The 21,796-nt window shown below is 46.7% G+C and overlaps 2 protein-coding genes across 7 annotated transcripts in view; both read right to left on the bottom strand.

Annotated features, from left to right (window-relative positions):
* Positions 1-466: 466 nt before the first annotated feature.
* Positions 467-12,770, bottom strand: ATF1 (activating transcription factor 1). Of its 4 annotated transcripts, XR_012052203.1 has the most exons (9): positions 12,525-12,769; positions 8,500-8,613; positions 7,125-7,253; positions 5,654-5,754; positions 5,213-5,343; positions 4,424-4,603; positions 4,187-4,346; positions 1,626-3,362; positions 467-1,585 (listed from the first exon to the last, which is right to left on the bottom strand). XR_012052203.1 is itself a non-coding variant. In XM_030259504.4 (8 exons), exons 3-8 carry the CDS (start codon positions 7,251-7,253, stop codon positions 3,218-3,220), a joined length of 846 nt encoding a protein of 281 aa, XP_030115364.1. In that variant the 5' UTR covers positions 8,544-8,613; positions 12,525-12,770; the 3' UTR covers positions 467-3,217. The 4 variants fall into 4 exon arrangements, 3 of the variants coding, with proteins under 3 accessions (XP_030115364.1, XP_030115363.1, XP_072775703.1); XM_030259504.4 differs by having other exon boundaries at positions 467-3,362; positions 8,544-8,613; positions 12,525-12,770; XM_030259503.4 differs by having other exon boundaries at positions 467-3,362.
* A 1,573-nt stretch (positions 12,771-14,343) lies between these two features.
* Positions 14,344-21,796, bottom strand: part of DIP2B (disco interacting protein 2 homolog B) — a 61,673-nt gene continuing 54,220 nt past the window's right edge. For all 3 annotated transcript variants that reach the window (XM_072919563.1, XM_072919564.1, XM_072919565.1), the window contains 6 exons: positions 20,883-20,944; positions 20,697-20,754; positions 20,113-20,187; positions 18,940-19,117; positions 18,155-18,278; positions 14,344-17,702 (listed from right to left, as the gene is read on the bottom strand). In XM_072919563.1, the coding sequence (XP_072775664.1) occupies positions 17,450-17,702; positions 18,155-18,278; positions 18,940-19,117; positions 20,113-20,187; positions 20,697-20,754; positions 20,883-20,944 (750 nt within the window). In that variant the 3' untranslated portion in view covers positions 14,344-17,449. The remainder of the gene's footprint in view (positions 17,703-18,154; positions 18,279-18,939; positions 19,118-20,112; positions 20,188-20,696; positions 20,755-20,882; positions 20,945-21,796) is intronic.

Here is a 21,796-nt window from a genome sequence, read left to right as displayed (position 1 = left end):
GAGAGGAAACAGTACCGGCCTCGGCACTAATAAGGAAAATTGAATATAGAAGTGTTATCGACTGGAAACACTTTCTTCCCACCCTATTTCTGTGCTTTTCCAGCCATCAGAAGGGTAAATACACTCAGTGACCAGGGCTTGGGGAGGGCAGATGCTCCCTCTGCCGGGTGAAAACCAGCAGAGCACAGGAAGGTTTTAATTAACCATTTAATTAACCAAACCTTAACTGTGGCTCAGCTTACTGAAAACTAAGAAAGTAAAAATAAACCTGCAGGAAGGTAAAAGCTGTTCTGCACTCATGAGTTTTGGCACTGGCAGGTGTGTACACGTGCCACTTAATCCACCAAAATTGACTGTTATTTATTCCTGGCTGTCGTATGACTCGATCCCACACAGGTTTTCACACCTGGTCACCACCACTGCAGCTCTTGACTTCATTAAAAATAAATAGGGACCAGCAGAATGATAATATTTTAGCGACTTTATTTACCAAGATCAAAATTTGCAACCATTAATTGTTTCAACAAATATTTACAATTCATGGAAAGCACGAACTGTTTGGAACCAACCAGCAGAACAGCATCAGATGCTGCATCTCTTACCCTCAGGAATGAGATTTTACTCTTTAAAATCGAGATTTGAAAGTAAATCCAAACTAAGAACTTCATGATCAGTGCTTAAAGAGCGAACTTGTGTTACTGTTTCATATTCCCAAGATGAAAAATCAGCTGTTCTTTCCAACACACTATTTTCAGAGTATAAAAATTGACTCCTGGTGTGTCTGGCAGGACAGGTGCTGGATACGAGAAGAACTGACCACCAGGTTTTTACAGTTAACATGTGATAGTTTTTGTTTATTTTTGTTCCATCTTACAAAATGAAAAAAGAGAACACAGTGAGGATCAGCTACCACAGAGTTCCCAGAGCAGTTCAGAACTGTAGCTCAAACAAACCCTCTCCCACACAGCTGAGGAAAGGTCCAATTCTCTGAGGTGCAAGTTCCAGGCTGTTCAATTTTCCTGAAATTCCACCAAGAAAACACCGCCACCTCTCCAGGAGCAGCTCCCTCAGCTTAGGACTTTTCCCAACCTCATTTCTGATGTGTCACAAAGCTTTTTTCCTGACATGATGGCAACCAGGAGTCACACTCCAGCCTGGCCTAAAGGAAACACGCTGGGACTCGTGCCCACAACAATCAGATACTTTGGAACTCCAGGGTGAAAAAGAAAAATATCCCTTCCTAGCCCACTAACCAGGAGATTGTGGAATGCCGATCCCTCGTGGCAAAGAACTCTGCTTGCTGCAGAATTCCCAAAGGAGTAAAATCAAAAATACTGACTGACTATGGGATAAGCAGGACACACCCAGGGAGGGAGCACAGCTTGGAATTCCAGATCTGAGCTAGCACGACACACAGGGAGCTCCAACACCGTGGAACAGCACAGTCCGTGGTGTAATTCCTGCTGACAGAACTGGAAGCAGGATTCAATCCCACCTATGGAAATGGTTTGTTACTCATGCCAGAAGCACTGCAGTCACCTACAGCACCTGCCCAGGACCACGGCCTGGCCACCAGGACCACGGCCTGGCCACCACAACCACGGCCTGGCCACCACAACCACAGCCAGAGAGCTCTGGGCATCTCCAAGAATGGAGACTGCCCAGGTAAAGGAGCCCTGATCATGTCAAGCGTTTGATTTTCACCTGAAACAAATTCAAATTGTACAAACTGGACTCTCCGATACGAGATCTAATGTGCAGATATTGTCAACTCTGGGGAGTAAAAAACCCTTATTTCTTTAATTTTTCTTTTTTTTTTTCCTCTTCCCCCCCCCTCAATACTCTTTAGGATCCATTTTTTTCTGCAAGTTGCCTAAAGACATACAAAATTAATTCAAGTATCTCCTACACCAAAGAGGATCTCATTTGACTTTGTACTATCCATAAAAATATATCCTTGAAAATCTGGTTCACAAAATATTTCATTTGGTTACTAAAATGAAAGATATAAACTGTCAAAATACGTATAGAAACTCAATTTCAGGTTTTGTAAAGATCACAATTTAGCTACAAAATATACCAACCATCTCCCTGTTTGCAATATAGTATTTGCTTACAAAGATACCATTACTTTGCAAAATAGCTCCTACCTTACAAAATGTGGCTGGAAATTGTAATTTTGCACTACTTCCAGCAATAAATCAGAGATTAGAACCTCATAACCCTTTGGTATAGATCTTCCATTTTTACTACATCATTTTTTTTCTATTTGGTTTCATGTTCCAAAGCCCAGGAGAATCCCCAGCCAGGACAAGCACTGAGTGTTTAATTGTAGATACGCTCAATTTAATTTTCAAAGATCGATGTTTTTCATGCCCAGAACTAAGAACAAACTCTTGCAAAACGAAAAACTTTCGGAAGTTTAATCTCAGAAATTCTTCAGAACTTTTGTCACCAGTCCTTGTCCCTCACACTGTGCTTTAAAATCACTGATATGTTGAATTCTCTAAGAAAATCAACACAATTTTCTGTGCCTCTGACATTTCCAGGACCAGGCCTCTTGCTGCCTTCTGATCCTTTCCCAATGTGATAAACACAGCAAACATGGGAAAAAAAAAATCATCCCAACTTTTTAAATTGTCATCTGAGAAAAGAGTAAAAACATAATTTATACCTTGAGCAAAGTATCAGCTTTTTTCTCATCTGCACCTGTAAATATCACCTTACAGGTTAAAATAAAAATATTTACAGACAAATAACTGAAGGAAAAAGGCTTGAAAAAGAGTAAGAAAACAAAACATACACTGGTTATAAATGTTACTAATAATGTCAGCTATGGCAAGGATTCTGTTTCATTTATGGTTTTGGTTTTTTTTTGTAACCAAATTCTGCCTCCCTTTTTAGAGGCATTCATAGGAATTTTCAAAGAAACTCTCATCACCTGCCTTGCCACACGTGACTGTCCTTCTGCTGCAGCTGCAGTCTTGAATTTAGCAGTTTCCAGTTGTGCCAGCAGGAATTTTGGTGAGGTTTTCTTGTTTCCTCTTTGTACTTTGTCACCAACATGTTGTAAAGAAAATCTATAGAGTCTTTGAGCTGTGAAATCTAGGTAGAAAAGTTTCATTTTTGACCTTTCATCTAGTTAAAAAAAATTCAGTATAAAAAAAAAATCTCCTCTGATATTTCACCAGTTCCCAAAGGTTTTTACCTTCTCTTCTTACACACTTTTATGACAGTAAAGATCTTTCAAAGTTTTTAGCTCTTCAATTAGAGTTTTGTTCTGATTTTCCAGGACAGCCACTCGATTTTCCAAACATTTCACATACTCCTTCTTCTTCCTACGGCACTCCCGGGCAGCTTCTCTGCAAGAGAGAAGCAGAATTCTTGATTTTAGTTGTGAGATCTATTTTCTGAACATCACAACACTGATCAATAGAGAGAGCTGGAACTGCAGCGAGGAACAAAACCGAGCCAGAACTGCCTGAGGAGAGCAGGAAACTCAGCAGGATCTGGTAACACACATGGCAGCACTCTGCAGGGGAATCCCAATTTTGCTTTAGCCACACTGTGAGACTCAAGGGAGCACGTCTGGCTCAGAGTTCCCATGTTTGGGTCACAATCTCCCACAAGGCCAGGTGTGCTGAGGTGGGGAAGGAGGCCAAGGACACCTGGGCTGTGCCAGGCGTGGTGTGGCACAGCACCAGGGCAGGGATTGCCCCTCTGTGCTGGACACTGCTGGGACCCCTCCAGTGCAAGGGAAATACGGATGGGCTGGAGGATATCCAGAGCTGGGAAGGGGCTGGAGAAGTCCTGAGGGAACCAGGAAAGGGGCTCACCCTGGAGAAAAGGAGGCTCAGGGGAATCTTCTCCCTCTCCACAACTCCCTGACACGAGGGGCAGCCAGGGGCAGGGGGGTCAGGCTCTGTTCCCAGGGAACAGGGACAGGACAAGAGGAAATGACCTCAAGCTGTGCCAGGGAAGGTTCAGGTTGGACATGAGGAGGAATTTCCTCATGGAAAGGATGGTCAGGCATTGGCAGGGGCTGCCCAGAGAGGTTTGGAGTGCCCATCCTTGGATGTGTCACTCAGTGCTCTGGTGGAGATCTGTCACAGGTTGGTCTTTATGACCCTGGAAGTGTTTTCCAACCCCAACTCAGCAAGCCAGCAGCTCAGGTGCAGGCACATACCTGTTCTTCATCAGCCTGATCTCTCGTTTCAGCTGTGGGTCGTCTGTCTTGCTGCTCTGGGATGTCAGCGTGACAGGGGAGGTCATCACCACGGTCTGGGGCAGGGAGGAGGTGGTGGGCGTGGTGCGGATCTGGTAGGTCTGCATGTCCCCAGAGGCAGCTAGGGGACACAAAGGGGGTCAGCAGGTGCCACTCACAGTGCCGGGGGTGTAACCACGTCCCACAGCGGGTACTCACTCTGCACCACCACCTGGTTGCTGGGCACCAGGATCTGCTGCCCGTCCGAGGTCTGGGCGTACTGCAGGATGGTGGTCCCGGGCTGGGAGGCGCCGGCGTTGGCCATGGTCAGAGTCTGCAGCCCCTGCACCCCGTCTGCCCCCGGCCCTGCCAGCTGCAGCCCGTTGGCCGCGATGGCAACTGCGAGGGAAGGCACATGCACAAAGGGATTTGTAGCTGCACAGTAGCAAATGCAGGGCAATCACAGTGTCCTAGAGGGACCGTACAGGGGCACCTCCCACCAGCCCAGGCTGCTCCCAGCCCTGTCCAGCCCGGCCCTGGGCACTGCCAGGGATCCAGGGCAGCCACAGCTGCTCTGGGCTCCTGTGCCAGGGCCTCGCCACCCTCACAGGACGCGTGAAGCACCACAAACACCGAGTGGGAACATCAAAGGAACAAATCCTAATTTTTTCTACCTCTCTGATACATCAGGAGCCTTTTAGTGTGGCCTATAATATACATATGTATTAAAAAAAATTTATATATCTCTTGTGTCTTCACTGATGTATTGGGTTAAATCCAGCAAAGAACACTGCTGTGTGCTCCATACCAACACTCTTAAATGTCCTAATGTGCAAAAATTAAAATTACAGAGTACCGAGTTCATCTGAAGTCTGTAGATACCAATTACTTCTATGTACTAACTTAAGTGACTACTAGATAATAACCAACTTTTGTCCTTCATCTTACTCAAATCTGTATTTTGAGGCAAGCAGAAGAAAAACTATGAGGATACTTTGGGTAACGTACTGTACTGTCCAGTGCTTGTCTGGTAGATGGGTGTGGGAACGGACATGGAGGTGACAGTGGAGACCCCAGGGCTTTCCTCATCTCCTTTTCTATCCCGTGTGTCTTCAGAAGAAAGATCTTTCAAAATTTTTCTGTGAAAAAAAAAAGGAGTCTGACATTTGACTGCACTCCTCACTTCAGTAAAATGATACAAGTGAGTAAAACTACAGCTGGTGAACATTCTGCCCTTTACAAAATCCTGCCGAGGCCAATCTCCAGTTCGTGGAGTCAAAGTTTCCTCACAGTAACGATGGCTCAGGAAGTTCAGTGCATGAACAGATTCACTGCATGTTTCAAGGGAAAGGAAACAACCTGGTGGGCAGCAGAATATTGAAAACCACGGGAAGGGGCTGTTGTTTAGGTTTCAAATAAAAACACCAAGAGTTTTTATCCCAGCCGTACCGGTAGGATGGACGACGAGCCAAGATGCCCCGAGCCTTCTGCGAGGAGCCGATGCTGTCTGAGGAGTCCTGAGAATCCTCACTCTCAGACAAGGAAGATACCTGGTGAGAAAGGGAACAGCAACACCACTGATGCACAGGACAAACACAGAAAGCACCTGGAATCTTGTATGTAGAGGAGGAGCTGTGGGGTTTGTTGGTGAGAGTGTTAAAGTCTGATGAAAATAATATTTAAGGCAAAGGCATATCAGGGAGTAAATATGCTAAGTACTATCCACAATTTTAATTATTCCACTGTGTGCTCATCCATTTCAAAGTGTTATTTTGTCACTGATGCACCTTATTAGTGAACAAAACATTTATTTGTTCTTATCTGTGTGCCAGTAACAGAGTGCAGAGCTCTGGGAAAAGCCTCTCACTGAACTGCAGAGACAGAGCAGCCCATGATCAGCAGGGAAAAAAAACCTGCTCATGTTGTACTTTGTTTTTGCCCCCATCAAGGCCACAGTGTTCATAAATTACAGAAGAGGAATGAATCCAGTCAGGGACTTTTTTATTTGTTTATTCCCTCAGAGGGAGGGAAAAGGAAAGAGACTTTACAGACACAGGAGCACCAACAAGCAGCCAATGCAGATGTTTGAGTGCTTTCAGCAGTGCCACGTTCTGCTCTCCCTGCTCTGATGTTACAGCAGTGACAGCTCACGGGCCCTGCTGGGTTTGCTTCTCATGATTTATCAATTTAGTGAGGTGTGAGGAGAGGATGGCACAAGATCAGGGACAAATTCCCTGGTTTTAGGGCAGCTCCTCCCTTGCCAGCTGCCAGTGGTTTCCCAGTGGAACTCCAGGTCCCCAGGGGCTCTGCAGCAGGGACTGAGAGGAGCAGAACAGACTCACTGAACTCCCTGGGTACCTCCTGCGAGGGATCTCACAAAAATCACATGGCAAGGGAGTAAGAGACACAGGCAGAGACCTGGGTACCACTGAAAGGGAGTTACAGCACGAGAGAGCACCCAGCACCTCATCCCCCTTCACACAGCTCCACCTTGCACAGACACTCCTTTTAATCCATTTTAAAATTATTAAAATGGATTTTAGTCTTAATTACTAATTTTAACTATTGATTGATTCTGTTAGTCCTCACTCCCCTCCTTTGGGTGTCAGACCCCAGCTGACTGCCAGGGCACCAGGACTGGATTGGATGGATGGATGTGGCTTGGATTTTTCTATGAAGGGAGTGGATGTGGATTGGATTTTTCTATGAAGGGAGGTGACATCAAATTTCTTTTTGACTCCACAGGTACTTCCCAGCAGGAAGAATTTCAAGCCCGAATGAGGGATCCCGTGGGGTTGGTCACCGTCTCTCACAGCAGGGCACAGAGGCAGCTGCCTCACAGAAGCCTCCACACATCTTTTCACATCTTCTCACCTACAGAACTGCGGATGTGGGGTGTTCAAAGCCATTCTGGAGTTACCTGCACAGTTTGCACCTGAGGGGAGTGGATGACAGAGGAGGACTGAGCTGTCTGGATGACTCCCTGGACCTGGACTTGCTCTCCAGGAAGCTGAACCACTGTGAGGGGAGCAGAACCTCTGAGAGACATCTACAACAGACCAAAAACCAGCAGTAAAAACCTTTGTGCCACAGGGAACCTCTGAGAGACATCTACAACAGACCAAAAACCAGCAGTAAAAACCTTTGTGCCACAGGACTCAGGAAGTGCAACACGTGTAAGAAAACCATTAGCAGCTTATTTTAATCCTAATTAAATCACAGAAGTACCTCTAAAGATGCACATTTTTATAGATATTATTTGCATATGAAAAAGGCTGAAACAGTTCGTTACTTCCTTTTTTTTGGAGAAAAAATCAAATGTGGCATTATGTCACATAATCAAATATGTGATATTATGCAACATATTAAAAACATGAAAATGCTTCAGCTTCTTAGAGAGTTTGTAGTTTTGATGTTGAACTTGCATGAGTCTTTACACTTTAATTCAGTTTATATTGTTCATATTTCTATATATTCCCAAAACAAAAATAATTCAAGTTATGAATGTAGATTGTAAGGAAATAAGCACTTTTGTAATGAAATTCCTTCAGTATTTTTGTTAATCTGAAATACACGAGAAGATGAAGGGATCATTAAAATACACACAGCTGAATTTCCATTTAATGCTACTTTTGTATCATAACTCACAATATAAAGGGACAGTCAGAACTTTATATAAAAACAGATCAGGAAATCAGCCTGGAAACAAACTCCAGGACAGCAGCTGATACTCTCTCCTTTCCCAAATCTAAATTTGCATCAAAATCCCAATTGCCTCCACAGGATAAACAGTGGATGAGCTGCTAAACATTGTTTTTTCCCAGGAAAACCCTCCTGGAAGGATTCACTCTTTCACCAGTTCTAAGGGACTCAGGTTAAAGCTCTGACAGGGATGTTACCTTAGAGGAAAAATCTCAAATTTGCAAGTTCATCTGGTTTATTAGATTAAATATATTCATGTTGGGCTAAAATCCAAGGGTTTCCATGGTGCTGAGTACCCAGGATTGCTGCTACTACAAAAGGAGCTGGAAATGCTTTTTCTAAGGAAAAAATGAAACCAGGCCCTCATTTTATTCCTGGGCTGCACTTCTGCATTGTACAAACACAAAAAATTAGCTTTTAACCACTTTGAAATTAATTTTATGTCACCCACCATCAACCAAACACATTTTTCTTAGCATCTTTCTGTTTTTTTTCTTCTCTGTGTGCTTCCAAGAATGGACCTACAGTTCGTGGCCCATAAAAGTGGCTCTGAACTCCCTGAAAGGTTTGCTGCGATCCAGCCCAGGCTTTACCTGTTGAGCAATATGAGAGAGCTGAGCTGCCTGGAGGGTTGTACCTTGTACAGCTGAGGGCTGGGACGGAACAGAGCTGCTGCCGCTGCCCTTGTGCACCTCTTCCATCATCAGCTAGGAGAAAACCAGTTAAATCCAGTCAGTAATTTGGACAGCAGACAGGAGCCCAGTTCCAGCAGTGCTGTACAGCCTCGGTGCCTGATGGTTCTGGGCTCACTGGGGTGTGCTGAATGAGCTCTTTGCCCTTTTTGCTGTTATTAAGGCACAGCCTGGATTTCTGTCACTTCCCATCGATGCCCTGAGCCCTTCTGTGCCTCCTCGGTGTGAGGGGACACGGTGGGACCTTGCCCTGCTCGTCCCTGGGGGTTTGGGCAGGTGAAGGACACACCTGGGGGCACCTCCCGAGGCCTGGGAACAGCAGCATGGGAATAGAACAGGTTTGGTCTGTGCTGTGAAGGACACAGAATCACAGATGGGTTTGGGGTTTGGACCTTAAAGACCATCCAGTGCCACCCCCTGCCATGGGCAGGGACACCTTTCACCACCCCAGGTTGCTCCAAGCCTTGTCCAACCCAGCCTTGGGCATTTCCAGGTTTGGGGCAGCTCCAGCTTCTCTGGGCACCCTGTGCCAGGGCCTCACCATCCTGTTATAATCCCATTAATATCCAATTCCTAATAGCCTATCTAACCCTGCTTGCTTTCCATTTGAAGGAAGATTCAGGAAGAAAATCAAGATTCTTCATACTTAAAGAATATCTTTCTCTAAGTAAGATAATTTCCAAAAATATTTTAGCCAAGCCACCAGCCAAACCTATTTTAAACTATCTGAAGGTGTATAAAAACAAACCAGGGACTTAAATCATTTAAGTGAAGAGAACACAGTTTTGAGTTTTAAGAGTCACTCTGTCTTGATGTAATGCAGTCAGCAACACTTCTCTCATGTCTAAGATTTTATATTTAACTGTTCAACGTCTTGCCAGCATCCCCCCTCGGATTCTGGGGGATTCAGGGATGCACAAATGCAGGTTTCAGCTGGGGGGAGTGGGCGGACCAGCCTGGAGCATTAAAAGCTGATGGGTGAGTGTTAAACATTTTGTCACAGAAGGTTTGAAAGTGTTGAAAGGACAGTTGCTATGAGACTGGAAATTACATTTCTTTCTGTGGAAATGTGAGTCATTGATTTTTCCCTGCTGAGCCCAACCACAGCACGCAGCCCAGTGAAGGCTCCTGGGGGGAAGAGTCCACCAAGAGCAGAGTCCTGCTCCTGCACCCTCACTGCTCTGAAGGTCCTGCTGCAGACCCCCAAAATGTCACCAAAGCAGGGCTTTGCAGGGAGAAAACTGCTGGCTGGTACAAGAGACTGTGACTGATGGAGCAGCTCTGCTGGGAGAATTGGGATTGTTCAGCCTGGAAAGGAGAAGCTTCAGGGTGACCTTACTGTGCCTCTCCAGTACCCGAAGGAGCTGCAGGGAGGATGGAGAGGGAGGATTTACAAAGGCCTGGGGTGCCAGGACACGGGGAGTGGCTTCCCCCTGCCAGAGGGCAGGGCTGGATGGGATTTTGGGAAGGAATTCCTCCCTGCCAGGGTGGGCAGGCCCTGGCACAGGTGCCCAGAGAAGCCCCTGGATCCCTGGCAGTGCCCAAGGCCAGGCTGGATGGGGCTTGGGGCAAGCTGGGATGGTGCAAGGTGGCCCTGTCCATGGCAGGAGGTGGAATGAGATGTTCCTTAAGGTCTCTTCCAGCCAAAACAAATCCAGGGTTCCGTGTGTCCTTCCCAGCCCAGCCCAAACCTTCCCCAGCCTTCCCAACATCCTCGTGGCTGCAAACATCAACCACTTCAAGATTATCAGCAGAATTAATGACAAACCTGCAGTGGACACAACTTTGTCTGTCCTCAAACAGAGTTTTAGCTTTTATAAAGGAAAGATCTACATTTTGCACCCTGCAAAGTGTCCCATGTAACCAGGGCCCCTCAAACCGAAATCCAGGAAGCAGCAAAAATGACAATAAATTTCCAGTGCTGCAGAAACTTCTGTTCATTTCTGTAGTGCAAAACCACAGCCTGCCCTCCCCGCTCTCTCTGCTATTAGTTTTTCTACATTACTGTCCCATGAAAGACTCAAAACAGCCTGCAAGAAATAGTGAAACCAATAAATCACCCCAAAGAAACACCCCAGGGGGAAAGCACAGAGGGTTTTGCTGACCTTTCTCTCACTGGTGTGAAGTTCTGCTTACAGGAATAAAAGATAAAGTATTTCCCATTAGAAATGTGAGTTTTGAGTTTAGTTCGTCTCTGCTTGCTCTGGAATATTCAATTATTCATCCAACATCAGGCAATAAAAAGATTTAGCAAGGATTGCAACAAGATGGAAATTCATCCTGCACCTCACAGCTTCTGGGGACACGAGTGTCACACAAGACTCCCATGCTTTTAACTTTATTTAGCTGGAAAACTGGGAATTTCCCCCTGGAATGGGGGAAAAACCTCAACCTGCAGGTCTGAAGCTCTAAGAAGAAGCACCAAAAAGAATAATACCCAAGTCACCCCCTGTGTAAAACTGCTCTGACAGCTGAATTTTATTTTTTTAGCTGAAAGCAGGTGCTCTCTTTGGGGTGAAGGCAGAATTTTGCTGTCACAGAGCACTGACGAGAGGAGCAACACCAAGGTTTTATCGTCCCAATCTGTACAAACACCACTTTTTGGTAACCAGACAGGTAAGGGTGACAATTTTCACAGTAAACCCAAAGTCTCCATGCAGCTCCACCTCCAAAAGTCATTTAACTGAAAGGATTTTGCAACAGCAGCTCAGGAAATTTGCTTTAAGAACTCCTAAAATTCTGGGCTCATCTCCCTCCAGCCAAGAAAACTCATCCTACTTCAAACCTGAGCCTCAAATCCACCTTCCTCTGAAACATAAACAGGAATGTCACAGTTCATTGGGACACATTTCATTTCTCAGAGTTCACAGACACCCTCCGTGTGCATGAACCACCAGGCAAAGCCACCAGAAACACCTGACGTGCTCAAGGAGCATCAATTAAAAAAGAAAAACCCATTCCCACAACTCCCACTGATTCCCTAATTCTGTAAATTGCCTAAAATGCTACAGAGGAAGAAACCAAGTTCTGTTTTGCAAACTGAGTAGAGAAAGGGTCTGAATGCTGTTTTTTTCCTCAGAAATCAGTAAAAGGGCAGCACATCCGACCAGAGAGCAAGTGAGCAGTCTCCAGTCAAGGTGCCCAGTCAGTGCTCCAGATTCCGTTCCACAAACACACAAAATTATTCCTTAAAACTCCAGGAGCATTTTCCTCACAGGATTTCTCCCACTCCCAGCCTGTACAGGAACATCCCCTGACAGGAGCTTCAGAAATAAACGCTGCAGCCTAAAAACGTCAATATTCTATCCACATCAGGGATCTGATGGCCGGGAGAGAAAAACACCCCAGAGATCATTTATATCATCATTTCTATTATTTACACCGCCCTGGATCCACCCGATCCTCACTGAGCGCTGGAAGCCAAGGCTCAGAAACGGATCTGGGGGAAAATTCACAGAGGGCAGGTAACGACGCCCATTGACGGCGGTTTAGTTATCGATAAAGCCGAGCTGGTCAGCGGGCAGGGCTCGGGGACGCGGCTCCCGCTGGCCGGAGCCTCTCGGCAGCCCCAGAGCACCTTTCCCCCATTCCCGAGGGGAGCGGGACCCTCGTCAGCCCCAGAGCACCTTTCCCTTTCCCCCATTCCCGAGGGGAGCGGGACCCGGGGCTCCCCTTGTCACCGCCCAGAAGCTTTATCCGCCCCGGCCCGGCCCGGCAGCAGCCCCAGGCCGCAGGGCAGCGCCTCAGGCCCGGCTGCGGGGGAACTCCCCGCGGTTTCCGCAGCGGCCGAGGCCGCGGCCTGTGCCCGTCCTCCCCTCACGGCCCGCGGGGGCGGAGGGTGGGGGGGGAAGAAGCGGCAGCGGCGGGCGGGCCGAGGGAGCGGGAGCAGGGGGGGGGACGGGGCGGCCTCCTGAGCCCGAGCTTACCTCAGAGCCCCGCGGGGCCGCGCGTGCGGAGCGCCGGAGCCGCCGCCGGGTCCCGGCCCCGCTCCCGGCCCGGTCCCGCCTCAGGGAAGCGGCGCCGGCGGCGGGGGCGGGCCGCGACCATAGAGTGCGCGCCCAGGGGCCCCCGCCATAGAGCCCCAGCGGCGCGGAGCGCGCGGGCGCCGGGCTAGAGCGGCCGCCTGGAGCCGGCCCCGCCCGGCCGCGCCACGGAGAGCAGCGGCGGAGCGCCGCCGGCGGGCACGGCGCGGCAACAGCGCCCCCGCCGGCGGGAGGCCGCGCTGCGCCGCGCCCTGGGCTGGGGATCGCCGGGAAAATCCCGAAATTCCCGAAAATCCCGATATCCCCGAAATTCCCGATATTCCCAGCACCCCGCGCCCAAGCGTGGGCAAAGGGCGGTGCAGCCGGGTTTTAGCGGCCGTTTCTCACCCCCTCAGTGCGGGGTTTTTAAGGAAGTGGCACTAAAGGGCTTCGGCCCCTCTCGGGGTTATTTATTCCACAGAGGATTTTAGGATCACAGTGTGAAAAATGCATCTGTTATGATTGGCTTTTCGCAAATATTACAGTCAATATTATATGTGTCATGTCAGAAAGTTATGCTGTATTAATTCTCTTAAGTAGTGTGTTAAATACAGTTTTAGGTTACAACATATTAAAATAGAGACTGTGTATGTAGGGAGAGTTTTCTTTTTAGGAATGAGGTACTCGCTCCGAGGAACACCTAAATCTTCCAAAGCAGAGGAATTTATGGCTTCTTATCAGAAGAAGCTAATTTCTTCAGGCCTTGCTCAGACTCGAAGAGCCATGGGGATTAAAGGAAAGTTGAAAAACAACAGACAGTTCTTGTTTTAAATAAAATGTATGCATAACCACAAAGGATATATAAATATGCAACAGTGTATTGTTTTAAGGTGATTCCTTTGTTCACAAGACATGCTTTTGGTGACTTAGTGTCCGAGAGCATCCGGACCTCCGTAATTCTTTGCTTTTTATTATCTTGTAATTTTCTTAACTCTAAACTTTATTACTCTAATTATATTATTATTATTATAACCATTTTATTGTTATTAAACTTCTAAAATTTTAAAACCCAAATAATTGGCGTTTTTCACAAGAGTGAGGTTTTGGGATCCAGCCGGGGGCTCCCTTCATGGGACAGTTCCTCAGCCATCACTGGGGAGCTCAGGAAATTCAGTGTTCCCTGAAAAGCACCAACTGCAGCCAAGCACCTCTAGGGACAGGAACGGGATTTTTTACAGGATCTGGGAATTCCTCAGCTTGAAAAATCCCTCCGAGACCACGGAATCCAACCTTGTTCCCAGAGCACCGAGTGGCACCTGCAGGGACGGGCACTCCAACCCTCCCTGGGCAGCTCTAATAACAATTTCTAATTCCAATTTCCATGGGGAAATTCCCCCTGATTTCCCTGGGATAAATCCCAAACTCACCCCCCAGCTGTTCCCTCCTGTCAGGGAGTCGTGCAAAAGCAGAAATTCCCCCTGATCCCCCTTTTCTCCAGCTGAGCCCCTTTCCCAGCTCCCTGAGGATTCTCCAGCCCCTTCCTTAGCTCCACTCCCTGCTTTGATCCCAAAAATTCAGATTCCCAAAGTCACAGGTGCAGGACACTGCCCAGCCCAGCTCCTTCACACCCCAGAGCTCCAACACCTCTCCACACAACTGACAAAATATAAAAATACAAGATACTTACAAGTTCTCCCTAAGCCCAGGATCAATTTTAACCCACGTTTTCTTCCTTAAAAATAAAATTCCTTCATGGAAACAGCGCTGGAAGGACTCAACAAGCAACCAGGCATCAATATTTATTAACACAAGACAAAGGAAACACAATCAATGCGTTAATGGGACACTGTCCAGCCAGGTGTTAAATTTAAAAATGTAGCTAATCTAACTTTAAATAAATAAAACCTTTATACATAATTACAGAATGCCGGAGTCTGGATTGGACAATGGGAAAGAGGTTGACAGAAATAAAAGCAAAAAAAAAAAAGCATCTAGGGCTAAAATTGATCTGGTTTTTATAACATTATTTTAGGACAGTTAGTAGGACACAGCTGACTTGATTTAAACCAGAAATGAAGTGCAAATTCTAACAAAAAAGGACAAACCTGCCCCGTTCCCACAGCATTTGCTCAGAGAAGATTCAGAAACAGTGAGACACACACAATACACTTCAGTCCAGTGGGAAGAATTCCCAGTTTTTCACTTTCACTGCAGTTAAGCTGGAACCCAAGGGCAAAAAAAAGGGAATAATGTGCCCTGTGCAACCCCAGCAGCTGCAGTCACACTGGAGGGAGAGGCTGTTTTTTGGGAAAAACACCAAAACACCCAGCCCTGCTCACCTGCCAATGTCTGGAGTGAAGGATTTTGCTTTGTTCCCCAAAAATATGGAAAGCTCATCCCCAGCTAGAGAGGAATGACCTGGGGAAGGCTCAAATCCTGAACAGAGCTGGAATTTTGGGGATTCCAGAGCCCCAGCTCCATCCTTCCTGGATTTATAGAAAATTCTCAAAGCACTCGGGGAATTCAGGGAAGCCAAACTGAGCAGCGTCCCTGGAACTTTCTCTCATCCCATGGGCTGTGTCCTGCACTTCTCCAGCACACAGGAATAGAACGTGCTGGAAGATTTGGAGCACACAGGGAACTTGCAAGATAAAAAACTCAAACCATAGGAAGCTATCAGTACCTATCCAAACCAAAAAATAAGGGGGAAAAAAACAAAAGATCAATCCAGTCACTATCAAAAACGCCATTTCAGGAATTTCACCTGCCACATTTGACGGAATTCATCCACATGTTGTTTTATTTGTGAAAAACCACGAATAAAAATAAAAGACAATCCTGGAATTGGACTTAAAATCTACTTCAGTGGACAAAAAAATGTTTGTTGAGACAATTTATCTAAAGGCTTGAGTAAAGAAAAAGGTTCAAGACCACCAGTTTTCCCTGGAAAGGTCACACTGGAGTGAAGCTGCTTGGCCAGGCCTGGGCTGTGCAGGAAACACAAAAACAGTGACAAAACACAGAAAACCAGGAATTTTCTGGCTGAAAATGCACTTTACACCCAAAATTAGCTGCAGGACCAACTGGTTTAGTCTTTGACCTGCCACGGTCCCCACTTTGTGTTCAATTTGTTAAAACTAAATATACTGAAGGTTTTGTGCATGTTCTGCAGTGTTGGCTGATACTGTGGAAAACACAGACAAGGTTCCCAAACGTGCCCCTGAAACCCAAAGTGTTTGCAAAGAACCTTAAGTCCAGACCTGCCACAAAACTTCCAGTTCCTATTCCCCCACCAAATATTTTTCAAAAATACCATTTGAAACTTCTGAGTTTTAAAGCTCCTGCTGTGTGAGGAGCCACGAGGATGCAGCAGGAGCTTTTCAAGGACACAGCTGGGGTTTGCTCGTGGACCCACTGGACTCTGTTCCAGTAACTGCCACAGGATATTCCAAGTCCACACCATCAACCTTTTAAAAACTGCCTAAAAACTTCACGTGAGGTAATCTGGAACATTTGAAAAGTTTATTTACACTGTATTCCACATCTGACTCAAAAAAAAAAAAAAACCCTGTTGCAGGATCTGGTAGCAGCTCCCAAGGCTTCCAAAATCATACAGTAGCACCCAGAGAAGTGTAATTGCTGTTAAAAGATGAAGAATTAAAAAAAAAAAAAAAAAAAGATAATTTTGAGTCAAAGCTCAACCATCAGCTCTCTCCCAGCCCTGCTTCCCAGCAGGAAGAACTTGGACTTGCTGCTTTCAGGTTTCTCTTTCTTCCCATTCCCTAATGCTGGAGCTGACACAGGCTGGGATAAGAGCTTTCACAATGTTATTTAAAAATGTGTTTGCCAGAATTACTGGATCCTCCAGTAAAAGAAAAATTGTGTCTTGGCTTAAACCTGGAATTCTTTCAGGGAATGCTTTGAGGAGAGCATTTTTTGGTTGCTCCCAGTTTCCACTAAAGCCTCTTCACAGCAGTTCAGGGAGCTGAAGGAATCCCAGAGGAATGGCAAAAGCAGGGAATTCACCGGGATTTCCTTTCCACACCTGGAGCCACAGGATGAGGCTGTCCCTCAGCTCCTTCCTTGCCCTGCCATTTCTCCCCAATTCCATGCTGAATTCAGCCTCCTGGAGAAAGATGTGCCTCAAAACCAAAGGGCTCTGGCCAGAATAAAGACACAAATGAAATCAGAAACCCGGGGAAGGCGGGAGCATCTCACATTGTGTCTAAGCCAATGCCAGGATGCTGAGGACCACAAAAGTCACCTGTCCTTAAAAACATCAACCTTCAGCTGTCCTCACTAGCCAAGTTAATTTGCTATCTAAGTGAATTATGTATAATAATATTTACATATTTAAAATATAGGCAAAAATTCTTTTTAAATTCCAGAAATCTCTATATGAATAAGTAACTCTGATTCTGTAAGTTATTGATTTGGTCATGGCACAATTGTCAATAAGTTGTGTGATCCCGTGGGATGAACAGCTCCAGATACAAATGAGATCATGGAGTAGGGAACTGCAGAACTCTGATGACCCTTTTTCTTAATAGTTTATTATCTTAACTAAATAAACCCACCCCTTATAGAATCCTAACCTGGGATTAGATAAAAATACAAATATGTACAACGGGTGAAAAAGTAACACTACTGTAAAGGCCTTGGGGATTGGGTAGCTCACACACTTTCCCCCTTTGCAGTTCTCTAAAGCTCATGGTTCAGTAAACTGTTACAAACGTTTGCTGTTGCTTCCCCCATTTCCTTCACCCCAGCAGGACCGAAACCCCCAGGACAGGAGGGAGGGAATGTGGCAGCAACCTCAAACTTTAGCTCAAGTATTAGTAATTTTCACCAGCTTCACTTGCACAAGCACCCTGATCACTCTGCTCCCCTCACATGTTGTAGGCCACGTAGATGGGGTCCAGCTGATCCGCCAGGAAACTGTCCCGGAGGTGCATCCGCTGCTTCTCGCCTCGGGAATTGATGGGGATGACTCCAGGGTCCACCACCACCACCACCCCCACAATCAGGTAATGCTCCTCCAGGACCACGTTGGTGACCAGAGGAACCAAATCCAGAGCCTCCTGCTCGCAGCCACACAGCTCCACCACCACCACCAGCAGGTTGGTCCAGGTGAACACAGCACTGAAATGACAGGGGAAAAACGACACAAAAACCAAGTTACTGCCACAAAGATCCAAAGTTTCCAGTGCTGTATCCTTACATGGATACCATCTCCTTTTTGGGTTGTATTTCCAACCTAACTGCAACATGACTTGGTCCTGATGTGACAAAAATCAGACTTTTCTCAGCAATACAGGTATGAGACAGGAACCCAGTGCTGCTGTCACCAACTCAGAAATGGCTCTTTACACCCCAGAGAAGGAAATCACCATCTCTGTGTTGAACTAAGGCTTGTCAGAAAACATAGAATCTGTTCTCATCTGCAGAAGTGAAATCAGGTGTATGAAGTGCTGATGGCAACACAAAAAACCCTGAATTTCCCTACTTTTTTTTCAGATTAAACCCTGCATGTTTGCCTAAACTGCTACATTTCAGCTGGTTTAGGATGGCCCCACTGCCCAGGACTGTTTTACCATTCAGCAATGCTCCTGTGGGTCCGGGACACCGAGGTCTCGATGTCGATGGGGTGGTACCGCAGCCCCCGCAGCTCCAGGGTCTCATCCAGGGCTCCCACAACATACAGGGCATCGTGGCGCTCTGGGGAGAGAGCAGAGGAGGGGAAATAAATGGAATTTTGATTAAAAAAGCTTCTCCTCTCCAGCCTGAAGGCAGCTCTGCAGGTGAGGTCTCACCTGAGCAGGGCAGAGGGGCAGCCCCTCCTCCCCTGTTCAGGGGGTTCCTGGAGCATGTCCAGCTCCTAAAACCCTTCTCCCCAGGGCTGCTCCCTCTGCTCACCCCCAGCCTGGATCAACCCAGGTGCAGCCCTTGGTTCAATCACACGAGAGTCCCATGGGAATGCCCAAGCTGTCCATGTGAGCTGTGCCCAGCTGCAAGCCCTGGTTAAACCACATGGGAATCCCACGGGAATGCCCAGGCTGTCCATGTCCCTGAGAGCTGCGCCCAGGCGCAAGCCCTGGTTAAACCACATGGGAATCCCATGGGAATGCCCAGGCTGCCCCTGTCCTCGTGAGCTGTGCCCAGGTGCAAGCCCTGGCTAAACCACACAAGATTCCCATGGGAATGCCCAGGCTGCCCGTGTCCCTGTGAGCCGTGCCCTCCCATGGGAATGCCCTGTGAGCTGTCCATGTTCCTGTGAGCTGTGCCCTCCCATGGGAATGCCCTGTGAGCTGTCCATGTCCCTGTGAGCCGTGCCCTCCCACGGCAATGCCCCGTGTCCCTGCCCCGGTGCCAGCCCCACCTCCGCTGGCCGCCGTCAGCTCGGTGCGCCGCACGAAGCCCAGGTAGCCGGTGCGGGCCCAGAGCGTCTGCGCCGCGTCGCCGAAGCTCAGGCGGGTGTTGAAGTGGTCGGCCTGCAGGGTCTCGTTGTCGTAGATGGTGTAGTAGCCACTGGCCGTGTGGGGGCTGTTCACCCAAATCTGTGCAGGGAGGGGAAAGAGGCTCAGACCCCCACGCTGCCCACCTGGAGAAATCTGCCCAGTGGAGGTGTGTGGCAGCACATTTCGCTCCCTCTCAGGATTTTCCATAGAGGAGCACAGAGAGAAATGAAAGAGAAAACAATTTCTATTTCTGCTCCTTGATTTTCCCATGTGGAATGTGTTTGGAGAATTGTTTACCTGGGGTGAGTGTTTGGTTGGATTCTGGTGAGGATTGTTTGAGCCTGGTGGTCAATCCAACCCAACCCAACCCAACCCAACCCAACCCAACCCAATCCAATCCAACCCACCTGGGGCTGGACTCTCAGAGAGGGTCACGAGTTGTGTTAGAGTCAGAGAAAGTAGTATGTAGTTTTAGTATCCTCCTTTTATATAGTATATTAATGTATTTTAGCATAGTTCTAATAAAGAAATAATTCAGCCTTCTGAATTGAGTCAGACATCATCATTTCCTCCCATTGGATTAGTCTGCATTTACAATAGAGGGGGTAAAGGAATTGCAACAACAAGGTTCTGGTTTTATCTGTGTTTTATCTGTGATTTTTCAGATCAGAAAAATTCAGCTCGAATTTCCAAATACTCTGCAGAATCTTAGAAATACACTTTGATATGTAGTCTTGCAGTAACTGTAACTGAGGATTCACTGTGTAAATAAATTGTGGATTTTTAACATGTCAAGTTCAAAACTGGATAATAATCCATCAACACAAATGAATATTCTGGTGTGTAATCAAAGTAGGAAAAGCCAAATGTAAATTATACTCTTTGGGAGCCAGTTTGCAAGATTTAGGGTAGAACAAGCTTCTTCGCAAGTGGGTTTTCTTTAAACTTGACAGTGAAATAATACCCAAATTGAGAATGCTCCAGCGATAATTCATCTCACAAAGGCCTGTATCACAACTCCAAAGTGTCCCCCAGCAGAGAAAAGCCCAAGGAGCAGCAGGAAAAGGTCCCCAAGGAGCAAAACCTGCACTTACCTCCCCAAGGTGAGAATCTCCCAGAGGCCCTTTTGTCTCTGGGTTGACAATGACCACTTTGACTCCAGGCAGAATCTAAAGAGCACAAGAAGGAAATGTTGGATTATCTTCAGCAGAATAAAACACACAGGCTGGTCAATCAGGGCAGGATTTCACCCGTGGACATCACAAACTGGGATAAAACAGGCCAGGACAGGTACAGCAAGGCAAGATCAGGGTATGGATGTATTCCATGGCTCCAGGGTCACACAGGTAAGATATTCTGACCTTGATTTTGAAGAATTCAGCTAAAAAACTACAGGAAAACCTCTTTCAGTTAAGCTGTGAGGGAGTAAGAGCTACAGTAAATCCCAAATACAGCCTGATTTCAAGAATACCAGAGCCCACATTCCTCATATGGTTCATTTACTGCAAAATGGACCAAGTCCCACAACAGTTCCAGCAAAACACACTCCTAAATCAACAGGTAATTCCTTAAAAATCCAACTGACTTTCCAGAGGGACAGTGTGCCACCCCCTCCCATGGCACAGGGCTGTCCTTCCCAGCTACAAAGGCAGTGGGAAGTGGGGACACGTGGAATTACCTTTCCAGACTCAGAGAGCAGCAGGCTCTGCGGAGCTCCTCGTTCCACCAGACGGACTCTGAAGGTCAAAAAGAAACATTGTCAGGGAAAAAAAACAGAGCTGAAATGTCTGGAGTGGTGTGAAAACTCAGCACCACTGCAGGGCTTTATACAGTTCATGAGTTGGTTGAAGTGAACTTACAGTACCTGTCATGTCTCAAGGATTTCAGGTCTACATACACCGTGGTGGGATCTGGCCCCGATGTTCCCTGAGGAGTTAATAGTTAAAAACCATCAATAATAATTGATGTATTTAAAAATATGTAAAATATTTTTAAATACATCAATATTTAAAATACATCAATACTTAAAAACACATCAATATTTAAAAATACATCAATAATAATTGATGTGTTTAGAGCAGTCAGGGTAACTTCTGCCCGAGCCCAGAAACATTTCCAGGGGTTTCTTGCAGCAAAATTCCTACTCAGATTCAGCATGCTCATATTACTCAATAAACTCATACTGCAGCTGCACCCTTCAGGAAGCAGGTGACTTTTTGGAACACCTGCGTGGGAAGGAGCCTTGGGGAGGGGGGAGACACCCCAAGGCCTCTCAACCACCAGCCTGGAGCAACCAGGCACTGTTTATGTGGGAATAAACGGCTCAAGATTCACGTTCCACTTGTTTTGAGCATCTGTGATACGATTTGGCAGCTGAAAATGAGAGAAGCTGCTTCAATCTTGTGCCAGCTGTTCTCTACAGGGCAGATGTTGGGCTTCAGAAATGTGTGCAGATGGGTGTGACAAGCACGTTTCTCTCACTCTCAGGATTTTCATAGAGGTGCACAGAGAGAAATGAAAGAGAAAACATTTTCTATTTCTGCTCCTTGTTTTTCCTATGTAGAATGTGTCTGGAGAATTGTTTACCTGGGGTGAGTGTTTGGTTGGATTCTGGTGAGGATTGTTTGAGCCTGGTGGCCAATCCAGCCCCACTGGGGCTGGACTCAGAGAGGGTCACGAGTTGTGTTAGAGTCAGAGAAAGTAGTATGTAGTTTTAGTATCCTCCTTTTATATAGGATATGGATGTATTTTAGCATAGTTATAATAAAGAAATAATTC

This window comes from Taeniopygia guttata, chromosome 29, assembly GCF_048771995.1.
Source record: "Taeniopygia guttata chromosome 29, bTaeGut7.mat, whole genome shotgun sequence".
NCBI lineage: Eukaryota > Metazoa > Chordata > Aves > Passeriformes > Estrildidae > Taeniopygia > Taeniopygia guttata.
This window is presented reverse-complemented; position numbering and strand designations above follow the sequence as displayed.